Source organism: Panonychus citri, unplaced genomic scaffold (genome assembly GCF_014898815.1).
Source record: "Panonychus citri isolate SS breed McGregor unplaced genomic scaffold, ASM1489881v1 Contig00040, whole genome shotgun sequence".
Taxonomy (NCBI): domain Eukaryota; kingdom Metazoa; phylum Arthropoda; class Arachnida; order Trombidiformes; family Tetranychidae; genus Panonychus; species Panonychus citri.
This window is the reverse complement of record NW_026515445.1, coordinates 364162-379038: the sequence shown is the minus strand read 5'-3', so window position 1 is coordinate 379038 and position 14877 is coordinate 364162. Positions and strand designations below refer to the sequence as shown.

The 14877-nt window shown below is 29.8% G+C and overlaps 2 protein-coding genes across 2 annotated transcripts; both read right to left on the bottom strand.

Moving 5' to 3' along the window:
• Nucleotides 1–428: 428 nt before the first annotated feature.
• LOC128397986 (tetratricopeptide repeat protein 39B-like) lies at nucleotides 429–7312 on the bottom strand. Its single transcript, XM_053358789.1, has 11 exons — nucleotides 7078–7312; nucleotides 6471–6690; nucleotides 3623–3690; nucleotides 3338–3436; nucleotides 3184–3259; nucleotides 2995–3118; nucleotides 2442–2923; nucleotides 2227–2378; nucleotides 1764–2158; nucleotides 1565–1682; nucleotides 429–1488 (listed from the first exon to the last, which is right to left on the bottom strand). Exons 2-11 carry the CDS (start codon nucleotides 6564–6566, stop codon nucleotides 1032–1034), a joined length of 2067 nt encoding a protein of 688 aa, XP_053214764.1. The 5' UTR covers nucleotides 6567–6690; nucleotides 7078–7312; the 3' UTR covers nucleotides 429–1031.
• Nucleotides 7313–11413: 4101 nt separating this feature from the next.
• Nucleotides 11414–14822, bottom strand: LOC128397796 (uncharacterized). Its single transcript, XM_053358548.1, has 2 exons — nucleotides 13351–14822; nucleotides 11414–13268 (listed from the first exon to the last, which is right to left on the bottom strand). The coding sequence occupies exon 2, from the start codon at nucleotides 12852–12854 to the stop codon at nucleotides 11712–11714; it is 1143 nt and encodes a 380-aa protein (XP_053214523.1). The 5' UTR covers nucleotides 12855–13268; nucleotides 13351–14822; the 3' UTR covers nucleotides 11414–11711.
• Nucleotides 14823–14877: the final 55 nt, after the last annotated feature.

The following is a 14877-nucleotide window of genomic DNA, read 5'->3' as shown; positions in this document are numbered from 1 at the left end:
TGAAAAAAAGTGATTTCTCTTACCTCTTTTTTTTTAATTGTCTTGATTTGCTTTTCTCTGTGTCTTAATTGTAAATGTTTAATTGTGTAATTAATTAATTTATTAACCTGTGTAATGATATTAACAACAATTAGCAGACTAATTGTAAAATTATTTGATTGTTGTTTGAACAAGAAAATGTTTCATTTGATTGATGAAATTTCAAAACAATCATTAACTAAATCAAGAGTAATTAATTTTAATTAATTCTAGTTAAATTTGATCAACACATAATGTATTTCTCATTATTAACATTATTATTGTATCCAAACTAAATTAGTTAATTACAATCATTGTGATCATCAAAATTAGATTGTAAATAATTTGTTTCTTTTTTTTCAGTTTTAATTGTGTTGTTTTTTTTAATCAAAATCCATAGAAATTAAAAATTGTAGTTATTAAAATTAACATTTATTTGTCCCAATTAATTAACAATTTACTGTTGATGGTGAAAAATTAACAGAACAATTATCAACAATTTAACAAATTCATCTGATTAAATTGATATACTTTTAATCACGAGTACAATTAAGATAATCACAATCAACTGGTCCAATTGGATTGACAATCAAAAATTAAATCTGTTTAATTGTGAATTTGGAAACAGATTAATCCGTTAATCATTTAATGCTCAAGAAAAGGGAAAAATTAATTTGATTATGACAAAGAAACCTTCAGCAATTAACAGTTGATAATAAGAAGATAGTAACAATTAACTGATTAAGTTTACAAAATGATTTAAAAAATGATAATAAAAGGATAATAAATTGACATTGACTCTTAATCATTGGCTGATTTTGTATTCAAAGCAATTAGTTAAACTAATTGAATATAATCAGTGTGAATATTGATGAGATCTGAATTGTTGGGATTTAATTGTGAAACAGTTTGATGATTGTTTATGATTCGGTCTCATGATTGGATTTGTTGGATTAAATATTAATAATAATTAAAATGGAAAAGTTAATTGTTACAAAAGTTGATCATTAGATTCACAATTTAACTTGACTCTCATCGTAACCACCTCCAAATCCAAATGAGAAGCGCAATTTGTTGGCGAGGTCAAAGAAAGTGGATTGACCTTTTCCGTTCGGCATAATTGGTTCACTGATCGGTGGTGTAAGTGAGGGCAGCGGTTCATCGTGATCGGAGGAGGAAGCGGAAGATTCAGTTTCCGCCAGGGAGTTTTTATTATTTTCCTCTTCAGTGGTTGAAAGTGATACTGCTGATCGATTGATAGTCAACTGTTTCTCCATGATTTTAATATTTCTCATGGCACAATGAACCCGGAAGTGAACCATTGTCTCCAACAGGTAACCTGTGTAATCTTTGCGAGACTTTTCAAGCCATCGGCGAGCGGTGGTCAGATCATTTAGACGAACATAAGTTAATCCAAGTTCCATAGATGCATGAGGTGGAAGATAAGTATCACGAACGATTCGTTTCTCACTGAAAACAGAACGAAAAGTTTCAATATTTCAAAAGTTTTCGAGGATAAAAGTTATTTCATCTTCTGAATACTCACTTATCGATTATTTCAAGGAAACATTGTTCAGCTTGATAAGGGAATCCCATGGCTTTTAAACACATTCCCTTCATCAGAATTAAATCCAGATAATCGTCTATTGGATTCTCCGGATTCTCTGTTAATTTTACCAATAGAAGAAAAAAAAAGGAAAATCAGTTAATCAATTTACTATGATAATTGTCAACCGATTACTTACCGATCTCTTTAGCAAGTGGAATCAATTGTTTCTCAATTATTTTCAGAAGAGGGTCAATTAAGGTTACATCTTTTTCCATGATGGCGAAAATATTCCAAATATATGAAAATTCTAGGGCAGGAGCGATAATCCTTTTCTCTCCATTGACGAATCGTTCACTCGTTGTTATGGCAAACTTTTCCGCTGGAATTGTTTTACCTGCATAACGAATTCGTAGCGAAGGAACTTTTTTGAACAGTTCAATTGCTTCCGATCTTAATTTCTCATCAGGCTCAGATTCGTGGCTCATGTAATAATATGAAGCCGTTTGGTACGTGTAAGTCGCTGGAGACCAAGCGCATTCTTTACGTAGGATATCAGCATATTCACCAGCCTTTTTCCAATTACAACGAATTCTGTTGAAACAATTAAACAGAAACAATTAGATGACCAATAATTTAGAAATTAAATTGATTTAACTCACGTGTAGCACCAAAGTAATTCCCAGTAGCAAATATTGTGAAGTTGTTTCCATTGGTTCTGAATAGCGATACATTTCTCGAAGTTAATTATCGCCTCGTTTATTTTACCTTCAAGTTGATTAATACGACCAGCGAATAGGATGAAGAAAGCGCTCTGTAAATGATTAGCGAAGACAATTAGTGTTGATCTTGTTTTTCTTTGAGAAATTCATCTTACATTGGGATATTTTTCCATGGCACTGGCTAGTATATTACTGACGATGGTCAGATCTTCATTACCAAGGCCAAAAAGATGCTCGATATAACAGAAATAGGCCATCATGATTAACTTGGCTAAAGGTGATCTTAGTCCATCGGTAATTGCCGTTGACGCTTCGAGTTCAGTGAAACCGATTGATCGATTGCCCGAGAAACCGACAAATTCAAGAAGTCGAAGTACTTTGTTGGGTAAATGAGAAATCATGAGATTGAATGTTCCCAATCCCATTCGAACACCGGACTCAAAGTGTCGCTTGACCTTTTCGCTTGACCAGGAAACTCGTTGGGTCAAAATTATGTTACATTCTTTGTATGATTGGAAACAAGAACGGATTCTCAACGCTCCTTTTACCAAACTGATTAAATTCTGATCTTGAAGGAAGGTCATTAAGGCGATCATCAATTGAGCCTCAGCGTAAACTAATTCAGCGTGAATCTCATCTGAAAATCAATCAATTGAAACAATTAAAAATCATTAATAATCAACCAAGATGATCACTTGTAATATTTACCTTCAGTGTAATTGTTATAATTTGGCCTCCAAACTACTCTGGTCACTGAGTTCATTTGATGTTTTTTGACCTGGTAAAGGTCAATCACATGTTTCAATGAATCCATTGTTTGTTTAATTTGAATCTGAAATAGTTAAATTGACCAACAATTAATTTATCGTCACAATTAAGTGATTGATCAATACTTACATGTTCAAGGGTTAGAACTCCCTTGAAAAAAGTTAATGTTGCCTTTCCCAGAGCATGATAAAGACTAACATCAGCCCTGAATGATTAAAATTAGATCAACAATTAACAATTAAACTCTTAATTGTGACCATTTTTTCATAGTCAATCAACTTACCATCTATCAGCAATCTGACCAGCTTCATCAAATTGATTGTTGAGAGCAAGATCCAATACTTTGGTTACTTCCTCCATTGACTTTTCCAAACTCGGTGGTCTAACAATTAACAACAATTAGTGATGAAAATCAATGAAAAATTGTTACAATTAAGCTAATTCTGAGTGAATAGATTTTCTAAATTATCTTAAATCAATAAAAATGATAATTTTTACTTCATTTTGCTATTTATTTGATTCCTTTAATGAGCCTGAACTAATCAACGATTAATTAATTACTACTTACTCTTTATCATTGGTTAATTGTTTGTCATTAACAGTGGATTCATTATCATCAGTTGCATCAAGAAAGATCTGTTTACAAAAAAAATTGATATTCAAATTAGTTTAATTCAGTTAAATTAGATATAAGAATTAGATTATTTGGTAACCAACAATTAAGAAATTTTGATTTAATAGTCAACTTTTATTAGGAAAAAGAATACAATTTGATTCAATTACGAGATAATTAGATAATCAAGTGGATAAGTTGTCTATTAATCAAGTGATTGAAATTAATTATTGAATTAATTGTTCATTTTAACAGTTAATTAATCAATTAGACAATTAATCTTCATTTTTTATGATTGAATAACAGTAAACAATTACAAGTCAGCTCATAAACTTAACAAGCAATTAGTGTAAAGTTAATTAACTATGAAACTTATAATAAACAAAAAAAACCATTAAATCAATTTACAATTAACTGATTGTTTGAAAATCAATTCAGTCAATAATGTTGATCAAAGTCAATAAACTCACTAGATTTATAAACGATGAATTTAAATCAACCAATAGATTAGTTAATAGTATTGAAAAAAGTTCTAATAACAATTAGTTAATCAAAAACCTCCAAGAAGATTAAAACTTTATTACTTTCCTTTCATTTGAACTGTATTAAATTGTCCTAATTACAATTTCAATCTCTAATCATGGTTAAGAGAATTAGCTAATTGTGAAAGATATCAGATTTATCCAATGATAATCAAGGTGAATTTAACTAATCTCTTAAATTACCAACAATTTATTTAGTTTGTCCTTCATTTCCTATTCAGAATTTAAGTTATTGTGATTGGAGATAATTAAAAGTTAAATTGAGTTGAATTATTATCCTAAGTAACAATCAATTAATTGAGAAAATTACTCATTGAAGATGTTATTTACTTTGATAAACAATTAATGAACAATCAATGCTAAATTAAACACCTCGATGGAGATTATTACAATGTATAAATAGAGGATAACAATTAACTACATTTGATTAAATTTCACTCGAAAGTCAAATGATTAAGTAATTAAGTTTCTCTTAAATGAATATTAATTACAGATTAGATTGAAAATGAAAAGTATCACAATTAGTAAATTGTGATTGGGGTGAGAGTTGAAATATTCAAATTGTTGTTGGCCTAATATTTAGCTGATTAGTTAATCATCTCAATAGTGAATTGATTATCCACAGTTAATCAACCTTAAATTGTGAAAGAAAAAATTATGCCAATAATAAGATGATTAGTTAATTGCTGATTAACAATTAAATACACAATCAAAATGCGCAGCAATCAAAATCATTTAACTAACAACTGACTTTAACAATTTAAATAAAGTTAATTAAAGTGAAAAAATTTATACAGATACTGAATCATTTAATCAAACAATTGAATCAGCTGATTGTAAACAATTAATTCAGGAAGAAAAAAACAATCAAACTATATATAATTAAACTAATTATGTAAATATTTTTGACAACAGGGAAACTAAATTGTTGACAAAATATCCAACAATTAACTGACATATTTAACAAATATTAAATACTATCATCAAAAGTAATCACCATCAATAATAATAACCAACTTTTCATGATTAATAATGATGATAATCAGTTGATTGTGACATCAATACAATGGTCAACAATTTAACTCATAAATGTCTTGAGAAATATTTGACAATTAACAATTTATCAACAATTTACTTCCGTGATCAATTGAGTAGATTAACAAAGTATTTTCATTGAAAAAAAAAGTTAGATGACAAAAATGATGATAAAGTGATTAAAGGTTAACCATTTAATTAGTTAATAGGATTGGAAGATATTAGAAAATTAGTATTTAATATTTAATCAATCATTCAATTAACCATAACAGTGATGAAATTTATATCAAACTCTCTCTCTCTCTCAACTTTGTCATCCTCATCTTCATCCTCAACAAATTATTATCATCAAGTTGAATGAACTCTCACTTATAATATAACTGTAATAAGATAAAGGTAACGGTAAAATTTAACTACTTTTCTTATAATTAATTCATCGTCCATCTTAATCATGACCTAATTAAAGTATAAGAAATTGAATTAAACAATAACAATCAGAGTATTGGATCGGACATAAAGTAATCAACAATTTATTCAACATCATCAATGATCAAATTAAGGACAAACCGAAAGGTAAACATATCAACTGATGAGAGTAAAATTAAATTTAAATATTTTCCAATTGCAATTGAATTACTTTTATTAATAAGATGATGAAGATGAAGATGAAAATGAATAAGATGAGGATGGAGATGGAGATGATGAGGTCAAGCTTAAAATAGTTACTTTTGTCAAAATAAAGAAACTGGTCAAAAGGTGTGTTGATGATTACTTAATTTTCTGGTCTCCTCTTTGACCTAGAACTGGTTAGATGCTATTCTTAATTCAGTTAGTTGATTAACTTTTTGTTTCTATTGCTCTTGTTTTCCCATAACAATCAGTCTCCCTTAAGGTATTACAATTAACGCCAACAATTAAGTCGATCATCATTAAGACACTATTAATAACCTTTTCTTGTATCAGTTTCATGGTCATCAATTAAAGCCTATCATGATATCGTAGTTTAAAATTTATATATTTGAAACACTCAGACCACAATTAGTTAAATATTAATTGTTAATCGATATGAAAAACTTTATTGGAAAAACTGATTTGCAATTGTCAAGAGACAAATTTAATAGAAACTGATTGACTTATTGATTACAAAATGAAGATCATTAAATATATTAATTAACTGTTGATTAATTTTAGGAAATTTGAAATTGATTCAGTGAAAATTAACTAACCTCATCTTCAACAGAATCAGATTGATCATCAATTGGATTTGTTTCCTTAATCTGATTCATTGAAGTTCCGTTGACTTGTTGGTGTCGAATTGTCATTTTTAACAATTTGCGTGTGTTGATTGTTGATGATTAAATTTGGCTAATAATCAACTGTTGATTCGTTCCTGTTGCTTATTGAGCTTTTACTCCTATCGTTGACCTCAATCCTTACGATTTGATGCTATTATTGTTGAAAGATGAACAGGAAATTAACCATGATGATGATGACAATAAAGAGATGATGATGATGATGATGATGATGATGATGATGTAGGTGGAAGAAAGAGAAAAAGAAAGATAAATTAGATGATAATATTAAAAGATAACCAATAATCAATAACTACGATAGAGATGGTGAATAACAGTTAAAGGTAGAGAAACAATCAATGAGAATCAAAAGACAATCAACAAAGTTAATAATAACAATGAATGAGTTTCCAATGATCGGAATCATTTAAATAACTGATATTCAGATGAGTTTGTAACAATTAAAATAAAAGAAACAATTAAAGATGATTATCAAAATTAAGTTGGAGAGGGAGAAAAAAAAACAAATCAATCAACATACGTTTAGTAATTAGCTGATTATTAACTACGTGATAATATTAACGTAGACAATTAATACGAATCAATTTAAAGGAATTGGAGAAACGATGATCAGATTTGATTGTTGACGAAATTAAATTTCAAACGAACGAAACATTTTCATGTTAACTGAATTGATGTTGAACACTAAATGATAACCGGCTTAACGAATCAAGTTAAACACAATCAACTGATTCAACTCAACATCAAACATTTTCATCTCTCTCTCCTCATCACATACTCACTTCCTCTCACTCTTTCTCTTATTTATCTTCTCTCTCTTTCTTTTTTGTATATTCATCCTTCTCATCATCTTCTTCATCATCACTAATCATCCTTGTTCCCTTTCGATATTCAATCAACTTCCCTCTGGCTCATTTTTCGTGGATTCGATTCCATTTGGTTCATTATCGAACTTCATTTGTATCATTTAATTGCTTCTCTTTCCTCATTGTCCAGTTTCGGTCATCGGGCCAGTGTTATAACGACAAAGATGATGAAGATGAAGATGATAATTAGGGAAATGGTGATGATAGAATTGAAAACTAGTTTAACTTCATTATTTTCTTCATTTTTTGCTTCCTTGATTCTTTATTTTGTTTTCAAATTGTTCTCGAAAATTTAATGTTACCATCAAGGTAATAATTAGGTTAAACTTCATCAGTTGATTGTTGATTATGATGAGAAATCCTAATGATGAACAATCAACAAGAAAATCAGTCAACAATTAGTAATCTTGTTTTCTCAGTTGATTTATATCATGTAATATACCTTTTTGTTATCATGGTTAATTGTTAATCAACACATGATCAATAGATCAACGGAAGACAATTAATTTTAATCAAAAGTATAATCACCTTTTCAACAGGAAGGAAGAGCTTAATTGTTGCATTTATTTACTAATCAAATTTTTTGGTGTTTTTTAATAATCAAATTGAAACTATTACAACTTTCATCAGTTGAGTTTACTGATTAGTCTGGTTTAATTTATTACAACAATTAACGTTGAAAGATGGGAAAACAGTGAGATTACAAGTTATTCATAACAATTAACTGATTATCATATCAACTTTAGTGATGTTCAAATTGGATTAATAGATTTCATGATAATCGCAGTTAATTAACCATGAATGTCATCAGTCGTTAATTAACGTAATTAACTCAATCTATTAATTTTGTCTGTTCGTAATCAGAATTATATTGTTACTATTTATCAGTTTTTCATTGAAATTGAATTGAAACCAATTTAAACAATTAACATTTGAAAAATTTATTTTAAATTGTTATTAGTTGATTGGTATAGAAAAGTTAATTGTTAATCATTTGTTAATATTATAAAAATGATTCGAGTCTCTATTGATTAATTTTTGAGTTCGTACTTTTATTGATTAAATTTCACTTTTTGATTATCACTATCAAGGTTTCACTTTCTCTTACAATTAACCATGAACATCAAATGATGATTAGCAATTAATATAAACAATTTAACCTGAAGTAACAGAAATCAAATTAACTCACAATCAACAGGTAATATAATTATTACATAATCTAAACTTGGTCTTGTTTTCATCTTGTTTCCTTAATTATATTGAAGGAAATGGTCATTGAAAGATTAATTAACTAAATCCAATGTCCTTTAATTGCAATCAAAAAATTGAATCTAAATCATCATGGTAATAAAAAAATTCAATTCCAATCATTTAAATCATCAAACCTCTCGAGACATATCATGCTGATTAATAATTACTTAATGACAATCAGTTGATTGTCGCTCGTCTCAGATAATTAAGATATTAACAGGGTAATAATCATCTAATTACAAGGTTATTTTTATAAACTTATCAGTTGATCATTTACTTTGGGACAATTATCATAATCAACTGATTGATTATCATCTTGATACTTTTTACTCCGAAAATGGTGTTTTATAGCCGATGGTCAATTCGTACTCATGGTCATCTACTTGTGTTGTAACCACCAAATCAATCGGTTAATCAACAGTAATCATGTTAATTATGACCAAAGCACAATGACAATTAGTCTGAAAATAGTATTACAATTAAAACCAAATTGGAAATGAGACCAAAATAGCCTCGAGCTATCAAATTATGATAATTGAAACAATCAGTTGATCAATTGTCCTTTTCTATTTTTCACTTCAATTAAAGCTTAATTATGATTCCTTGACGATTGAATTACTTAAATCATTGTAGGGAAAAGAAAGTTAATTGTGGTAAATTGTGTTAAATTGTTTCTATGGGTTTTATTTAAACCCTTTCGGTGTTACCTGTGGATTATTTTTCTCAAGGTAAACTAGAAATCTATCAATTAGATTGAACAGAAAGTAAATGTTGTTTGGTTAGTTGAATGATGAATTTCCTATCTAATCAATTCAATCATTTCCATGATTTTTGTGATCAAGTTAACCAAACGAAATTAAATTTAACGTTTACCTTTCAAGTTGTAAACTCGTTTACAGGTAACCTTCAGAATACCTTAATAACCTGGACTATTATTGGTTATAAATATCAACCAGAAAGTGATCAATTTACCTGGTAATCGATTCTGTTGCTCAACAGGTAATGAGATTATCTTCATCTTCATGTAAATTGCTGTTAACCAATAAAATGAAAAGTAAATATTACAAATAATCATCCTAATTGGATATTATTATCAGTATATTTTGGTAAAATCTAAAGCCATGACAACGATTGGAACCAAAGTGTTAATGTAAATGGGAACGAAAGCTCTTCGAACTTCAATACACTGACCAATGGTTATTGGGACATAAGGAACTCGACGAATCTCAGATTTTATCAGAATTTCTTCAACGGTAACTTTGTAATCAGAATTGTTCCGTTTACGAGCATAATTGAAATTGTAACTATTCCAATAGGACAAACTCGATTGATCAGCTATGAAAGTCGATAATCTGATATCATCACGAGTAATACGATCAATTAAATGAATGAGTGCTACAAGAACTACTGTTAGATTGAAAAGAAGAGTAAATTTATCGACTAAATAATACCAAGAGAGTAGATTGACAGAACTGAGAGTTTGGGAAACTCGAAGAAGACACAGAAAAGATTCAAGGAAATATCGACCAAACCAAATAGCGGGTAACATGTTAAAGGAAGATTCGAGTGTCCGTTTAATTGAAGATAATCGAATCCAGGCTATTCTTAATTGGTACAATTGATTGTCAACCGAAAGATGAGATGGTGAGGTTGATAGAAGATTAGAAATTGATTGAAAGGGGACAACAGGTTGAACTGTGAACGAAGATGATGAAAGATGAGAATAAAGTTTATCGTAAACAACATGGAGTCGGAAAAATGAGTATAAATAGAAGACAATGGAAGTGTACACAACCCCGTTAATAATGAACACCCGAAGGCCGATTGTGGTCACTATGAGAATAACCTTTGAGCTATAAGATAGATTCCAAAGTGATGCGTAAAAAAATTTGTACCAATCGTCGATGGAACCGGAAACCCACCAAGAATAAGTTTCCATTGTAAAAACGAAGCTCAAAAGGCCCAAGAGGAGATAACTGGTTCGTCTAATTTTCGCAACCCAATCGGTCGGGTAAGTGTAGGAGTTAATTGTTAGATGTAACGATATCCATGATTGTCGATAAATTCCAATTATGATTAACTGTAACAATCCGGTGAATGATCTTTCGAACTCGATATAAAGACTTGGGTTGGTTCGGTCGAAAGTGATCACAATGTACACGAAGAAGGCACAGTTTACACAGGCAATGGAATAGATGAAAGGTGAATACAGTTTAGAATAGTAATTGAATGGTAACTGATTCGAAACATGATTAACTGGTATTCCAACAATTAAGAAGAATATTGATAGAAAATAGTTATCGACGATAATCATGATTGAACAAAGAAATGAACTCACGACTAATTGGAAAACAATTGGAAACCCTTACCCGATTAGGGAACAATTAGAAATCAAAATATCAGAAAAAAAAGAAAAGTTAATTTGCTAATAATCAATAGAAGAAAATTTAATTTCTCATCAATTGAATTATCGATGAAAACTGTTATTAAAAATTCGTATATTGATTGATTGGGAAATTAACATTTCTTTTTGTTAATCATTTCGATTTAATTGATTGGAAACTTTTAAAAATTTAGATTTAGTTGATGATTAAATTTTCTTCCAATGAAATTGATAACTTAATGAACTTTATACCAAATTAATTGTTACTTTAATTGTCAATTTTTCATCGGACAGACAAAAAAAAATATTGAATTATTGATTTTAATTTAGTGTTGATAGATTTTTCTTTCTGATTTATTTTTAATCATGAAAATCTTATTGAAATCGCAACAACAATTGAATACAATGTTAAAGTAACGGTAATAATAATAATCTTTATCATAATTAACTGTACATATTAAACATTTGCTCTCAAGGTAAGTTGATTAACTATTGAAAGATATTAAGTGTTAACAAGTTGACCTTACAATTAATCAATTATTGTTAACTGATTGTTCAAAATTGGAAAGTTATGAGAAAAAAATTGACAATAACAATTGTAAGTGATTGGTTCGAGTGTCTCAAGTCTTATTGATTGTTGTTGTTGATCAACAATTAAGAAGAGTTGGTTGGTGATGATTGATTTGATTCTCGAATGAAACTAAGTGTAATTACTGTGAGGGGCAGAACAGCTGAGAAAAATGAAAGAATCAAATTACGATTAATATTGAACATATCGGCCAAAGTATAAGGGATAAAAGGCCTGGATCCTAATTCTTGGCTTAATTTAACATATTCCAATTTAATTTCCATCGAATCATCAAGTCGAGGTGCCAAATGATCACCAATGTAAAAGGTAATTGAAGTTTCATAATTAGTGATATAATCAACCAGAATTGTGATTCCAAAAAGTGATAGAGTGCGAATTAGGTAAATGATTAGTAAATTGTTGGTAAGGGTTGATGTTGATTCTGTGTTGGGTAATGAGGGATAGAAACAGTTGACCAAAATTAAACACGTGGTGAAAAATGCGTCGAAATACCAAACAATTGACCACCAGTTAATTGTCCGATCAAGAAAACGTTTAATTGCCTGATAACGGAAGCGGTCACTTCGGATCGTGGTAATATCATGAGTGGACGGGCGAGTGGACTTGTTCATTGTAAAGATCACTTTATCTTTAAATGAGAGACACAATTGATGAACTGAATAAACGGAAATTGTATATAAATAAGTTGAATAAAAGTGAAGTCCATTTGAGATCCAAATTGAATGAATCAATAGAAACAAACTCCCAAAATTGATTAGTTTATCAGCTAACGAAGACCAATTAAAGTTGATTAACAATTGGATAGTTTGATAATTTAAGAAAATAATGTAAACAATTAACAAACATAATCGGATTTTGGTTATTTTAATTTTTTGTGATGAGCTAAGGGAAGGGATCGTAGAAGTGACCAGTTGATTGTAACCGGTGATGGTCATTTTCATGGCAGCGACCAGTAAAATGTATGTTACCTCACGAAGAGTAATTAGTAAATTGCCTGATGTAACATTAACTGTTCCCAAGTAGTTGACATTTACGATATTAATTAATGAGATGAAAATGTTCACAAAAAAAGGAATCGATTTGTACCCTGATAATAAAGAGCCGCTCGATTCATCTGATACTCGAGCATCAGAATTTAGTCCATTCAAAAATAGAAACCATTTATCAATGAACGACAATTTAATTACAGAGACTAAGTTGAATTTCATTTTAAAGTCAAATAATTACTATTCACAATGAAAGAAAATTTGACATGCTGATGAAATTTTCAATTCTGAATGTTAAATTCACGCCGAATCTTATTATTATTATTATTGTTACAATTAAGGTGTCATAGTAACATGACAATATTATTGACTTAAAATCTATTACTAGTATTTATATTTTAAGGATCGAGAAGATAATTGATAAATATTTTTGTATATTGATTCCAAAAACGTGCATTATAAAAAGATAACGGTAAAATTTGAAGAAGAGGTTAATCATTCATCCTGAGCTTTACATAGTACTGATGGATGCGATGAGTCCGATGAACCTTGATTTTCGTGCTATTTGACCGTATGTGATGTGCATGCTAATTGTCGGTGAAAGTTTAAGATGCCAATCGATACCTGAAACAAAACCTGTTGCAAAATTCAAGGTCATTAATGTCATCGGCGAAGAAACGCGTTTAAAGGTCATTTGGAGGATATTTCATTATCTTACACATTCTCCTATCCTTGGCACTGAGTTTGTGAGCTCATTGTCATCAAAGATATATAAGATGGCAAAACGAAAAAGTTATTGAGAATTCCATTTTTTAAAATATATTTAATATTAATCGTATTTGAGTTCATTTTCCTTCAATCTTAAATAAAGGGTTTTGATTTAGCTTCAAACAACTACATTAGAAAATTAATTTAACGATTACCTTTTGTTTATCAGTTTCGTTTCGATTTTACTTGAGTAATAAATGTGTGAGGAGATCAACTTCTCTCCCCTGATTGTAACCACTTACAATCAACAATCATCACCTACAGTCAGTACAATACACTTACAATCAACAATAACAATTGGTTGTGATGATTGTTGATTGCTCAACATTGTGTTGTAATCATCATCATCACCCTGACCCAGCTGACCATTGGTCAAAGATAAGATGATGATGAAAAGACTCCCTCTTAATTTGTATATAAGAGAAAAAATGAAAATAAATTATGTTCACTTCGAGATCTTCTCTTGTTAAAATCTCTCTCTCTCTCTCTCTTTGATTTCCTAGCTTTCACTTTCAAAGCTGATCAAAGTTTTTCCTCTCCTCTCGCACTCTTTCTCTCTCTCTTTAAGGTACTCGAACCCCGATACCGTCACAAATGAACAAATGGATCCAATGGGAGAAAACTCAATTATAACGACCAACAAGATAATTAAAAGAAATTTAAATAGTTGCAACATACGTGTATTTATGCTTCTGTGAAAATGTTTCTTTCGTCTTCTTCCTCTAGCAATTTCTAAGGTTAATTGTCTTTTCTATTAATTGATGAGTTTGGAAAAAAAGTCTAAAGGAATGTCAGCTAGAGATCATTTAGGTCATTCTGTAAGGATAAGGTTACAAGGTCATTCTATGATTTAATTTAAAACAAAGAGATTCAAATATAATAATTAATAAATAATTAAGGAATAAATTAAAACCACGATCGATGTCAATTTGCACGATCGTTGCTTATTTCATTCGAAATGAAAAGATTGAAATCACGATACAATTTTACAAGTGATCAGATCAAGTTGTTATAAAGACGAGATTCAAAGGTTTAAATTTATTCCTTCAAACTTCGATCATTGGATAATTTTTGTTCTTCTTTTCAAAAAATCTTCAAATGACCTTTAAATGGGTTTATCGTGAAACGATCTCAATGACCTTGAAACTTTTTCCACAAATTCCTTCAGTTCTGAAATGTATCTGTACGTAGGTCTGGGGTTTTTAAGCCCACTAATTTTTCACTTATATCCGAAAATCTGCGTAAAATGAAGTTGAATAGCCTTGTATTTGCTTTCAGCTCACCAGCCGACGAATACTCTTTAGATTAAACGGTGAAGCTGAAAACAAGTCCGTGGGTCAGCGTTTACACTTTCAGCTACAAATCATCGGACGAAACCAAAAGAGTGACACCAAATGTTGATGGATAAGTGTGTTAAATAACAAACGTCTCCTCCCTCGACCATCTCACAAGTCGACATGTTGGTTTGTTTACTTGT

Bases quoted from the DNA above. Each gene is read 5' to 3' on its own strand.
- LOC128397986 (XM_053358789.1), bottom strand. From the start codon at position 6,566: ATGACAATTCGACACCAACAAGTCAACGGAACTTCAATGAATCAGATT. The intron at 1,683-1,763 runs GTAAGTAATCGG...TAAAATTAACAG, and splicing joins TCCACTTGCTAAAGAGATCG to AGAATCCGGAGAATCCAATA. The intron at 1,489-1,564 runs GTGAGTATTCAG...TTCTGTTTTCAG, and splicing joins TTCCTTGAAATAATCGATAA to TGAGAAACGAATCGTTCGTG.
- LOC128397796 (XM_053358548.1), bottom strand. From the start codon at position 12,854: ATGAAATTCAACTTAGTCTCTGTAATTAAATTGTCGTTCATTGATAAA.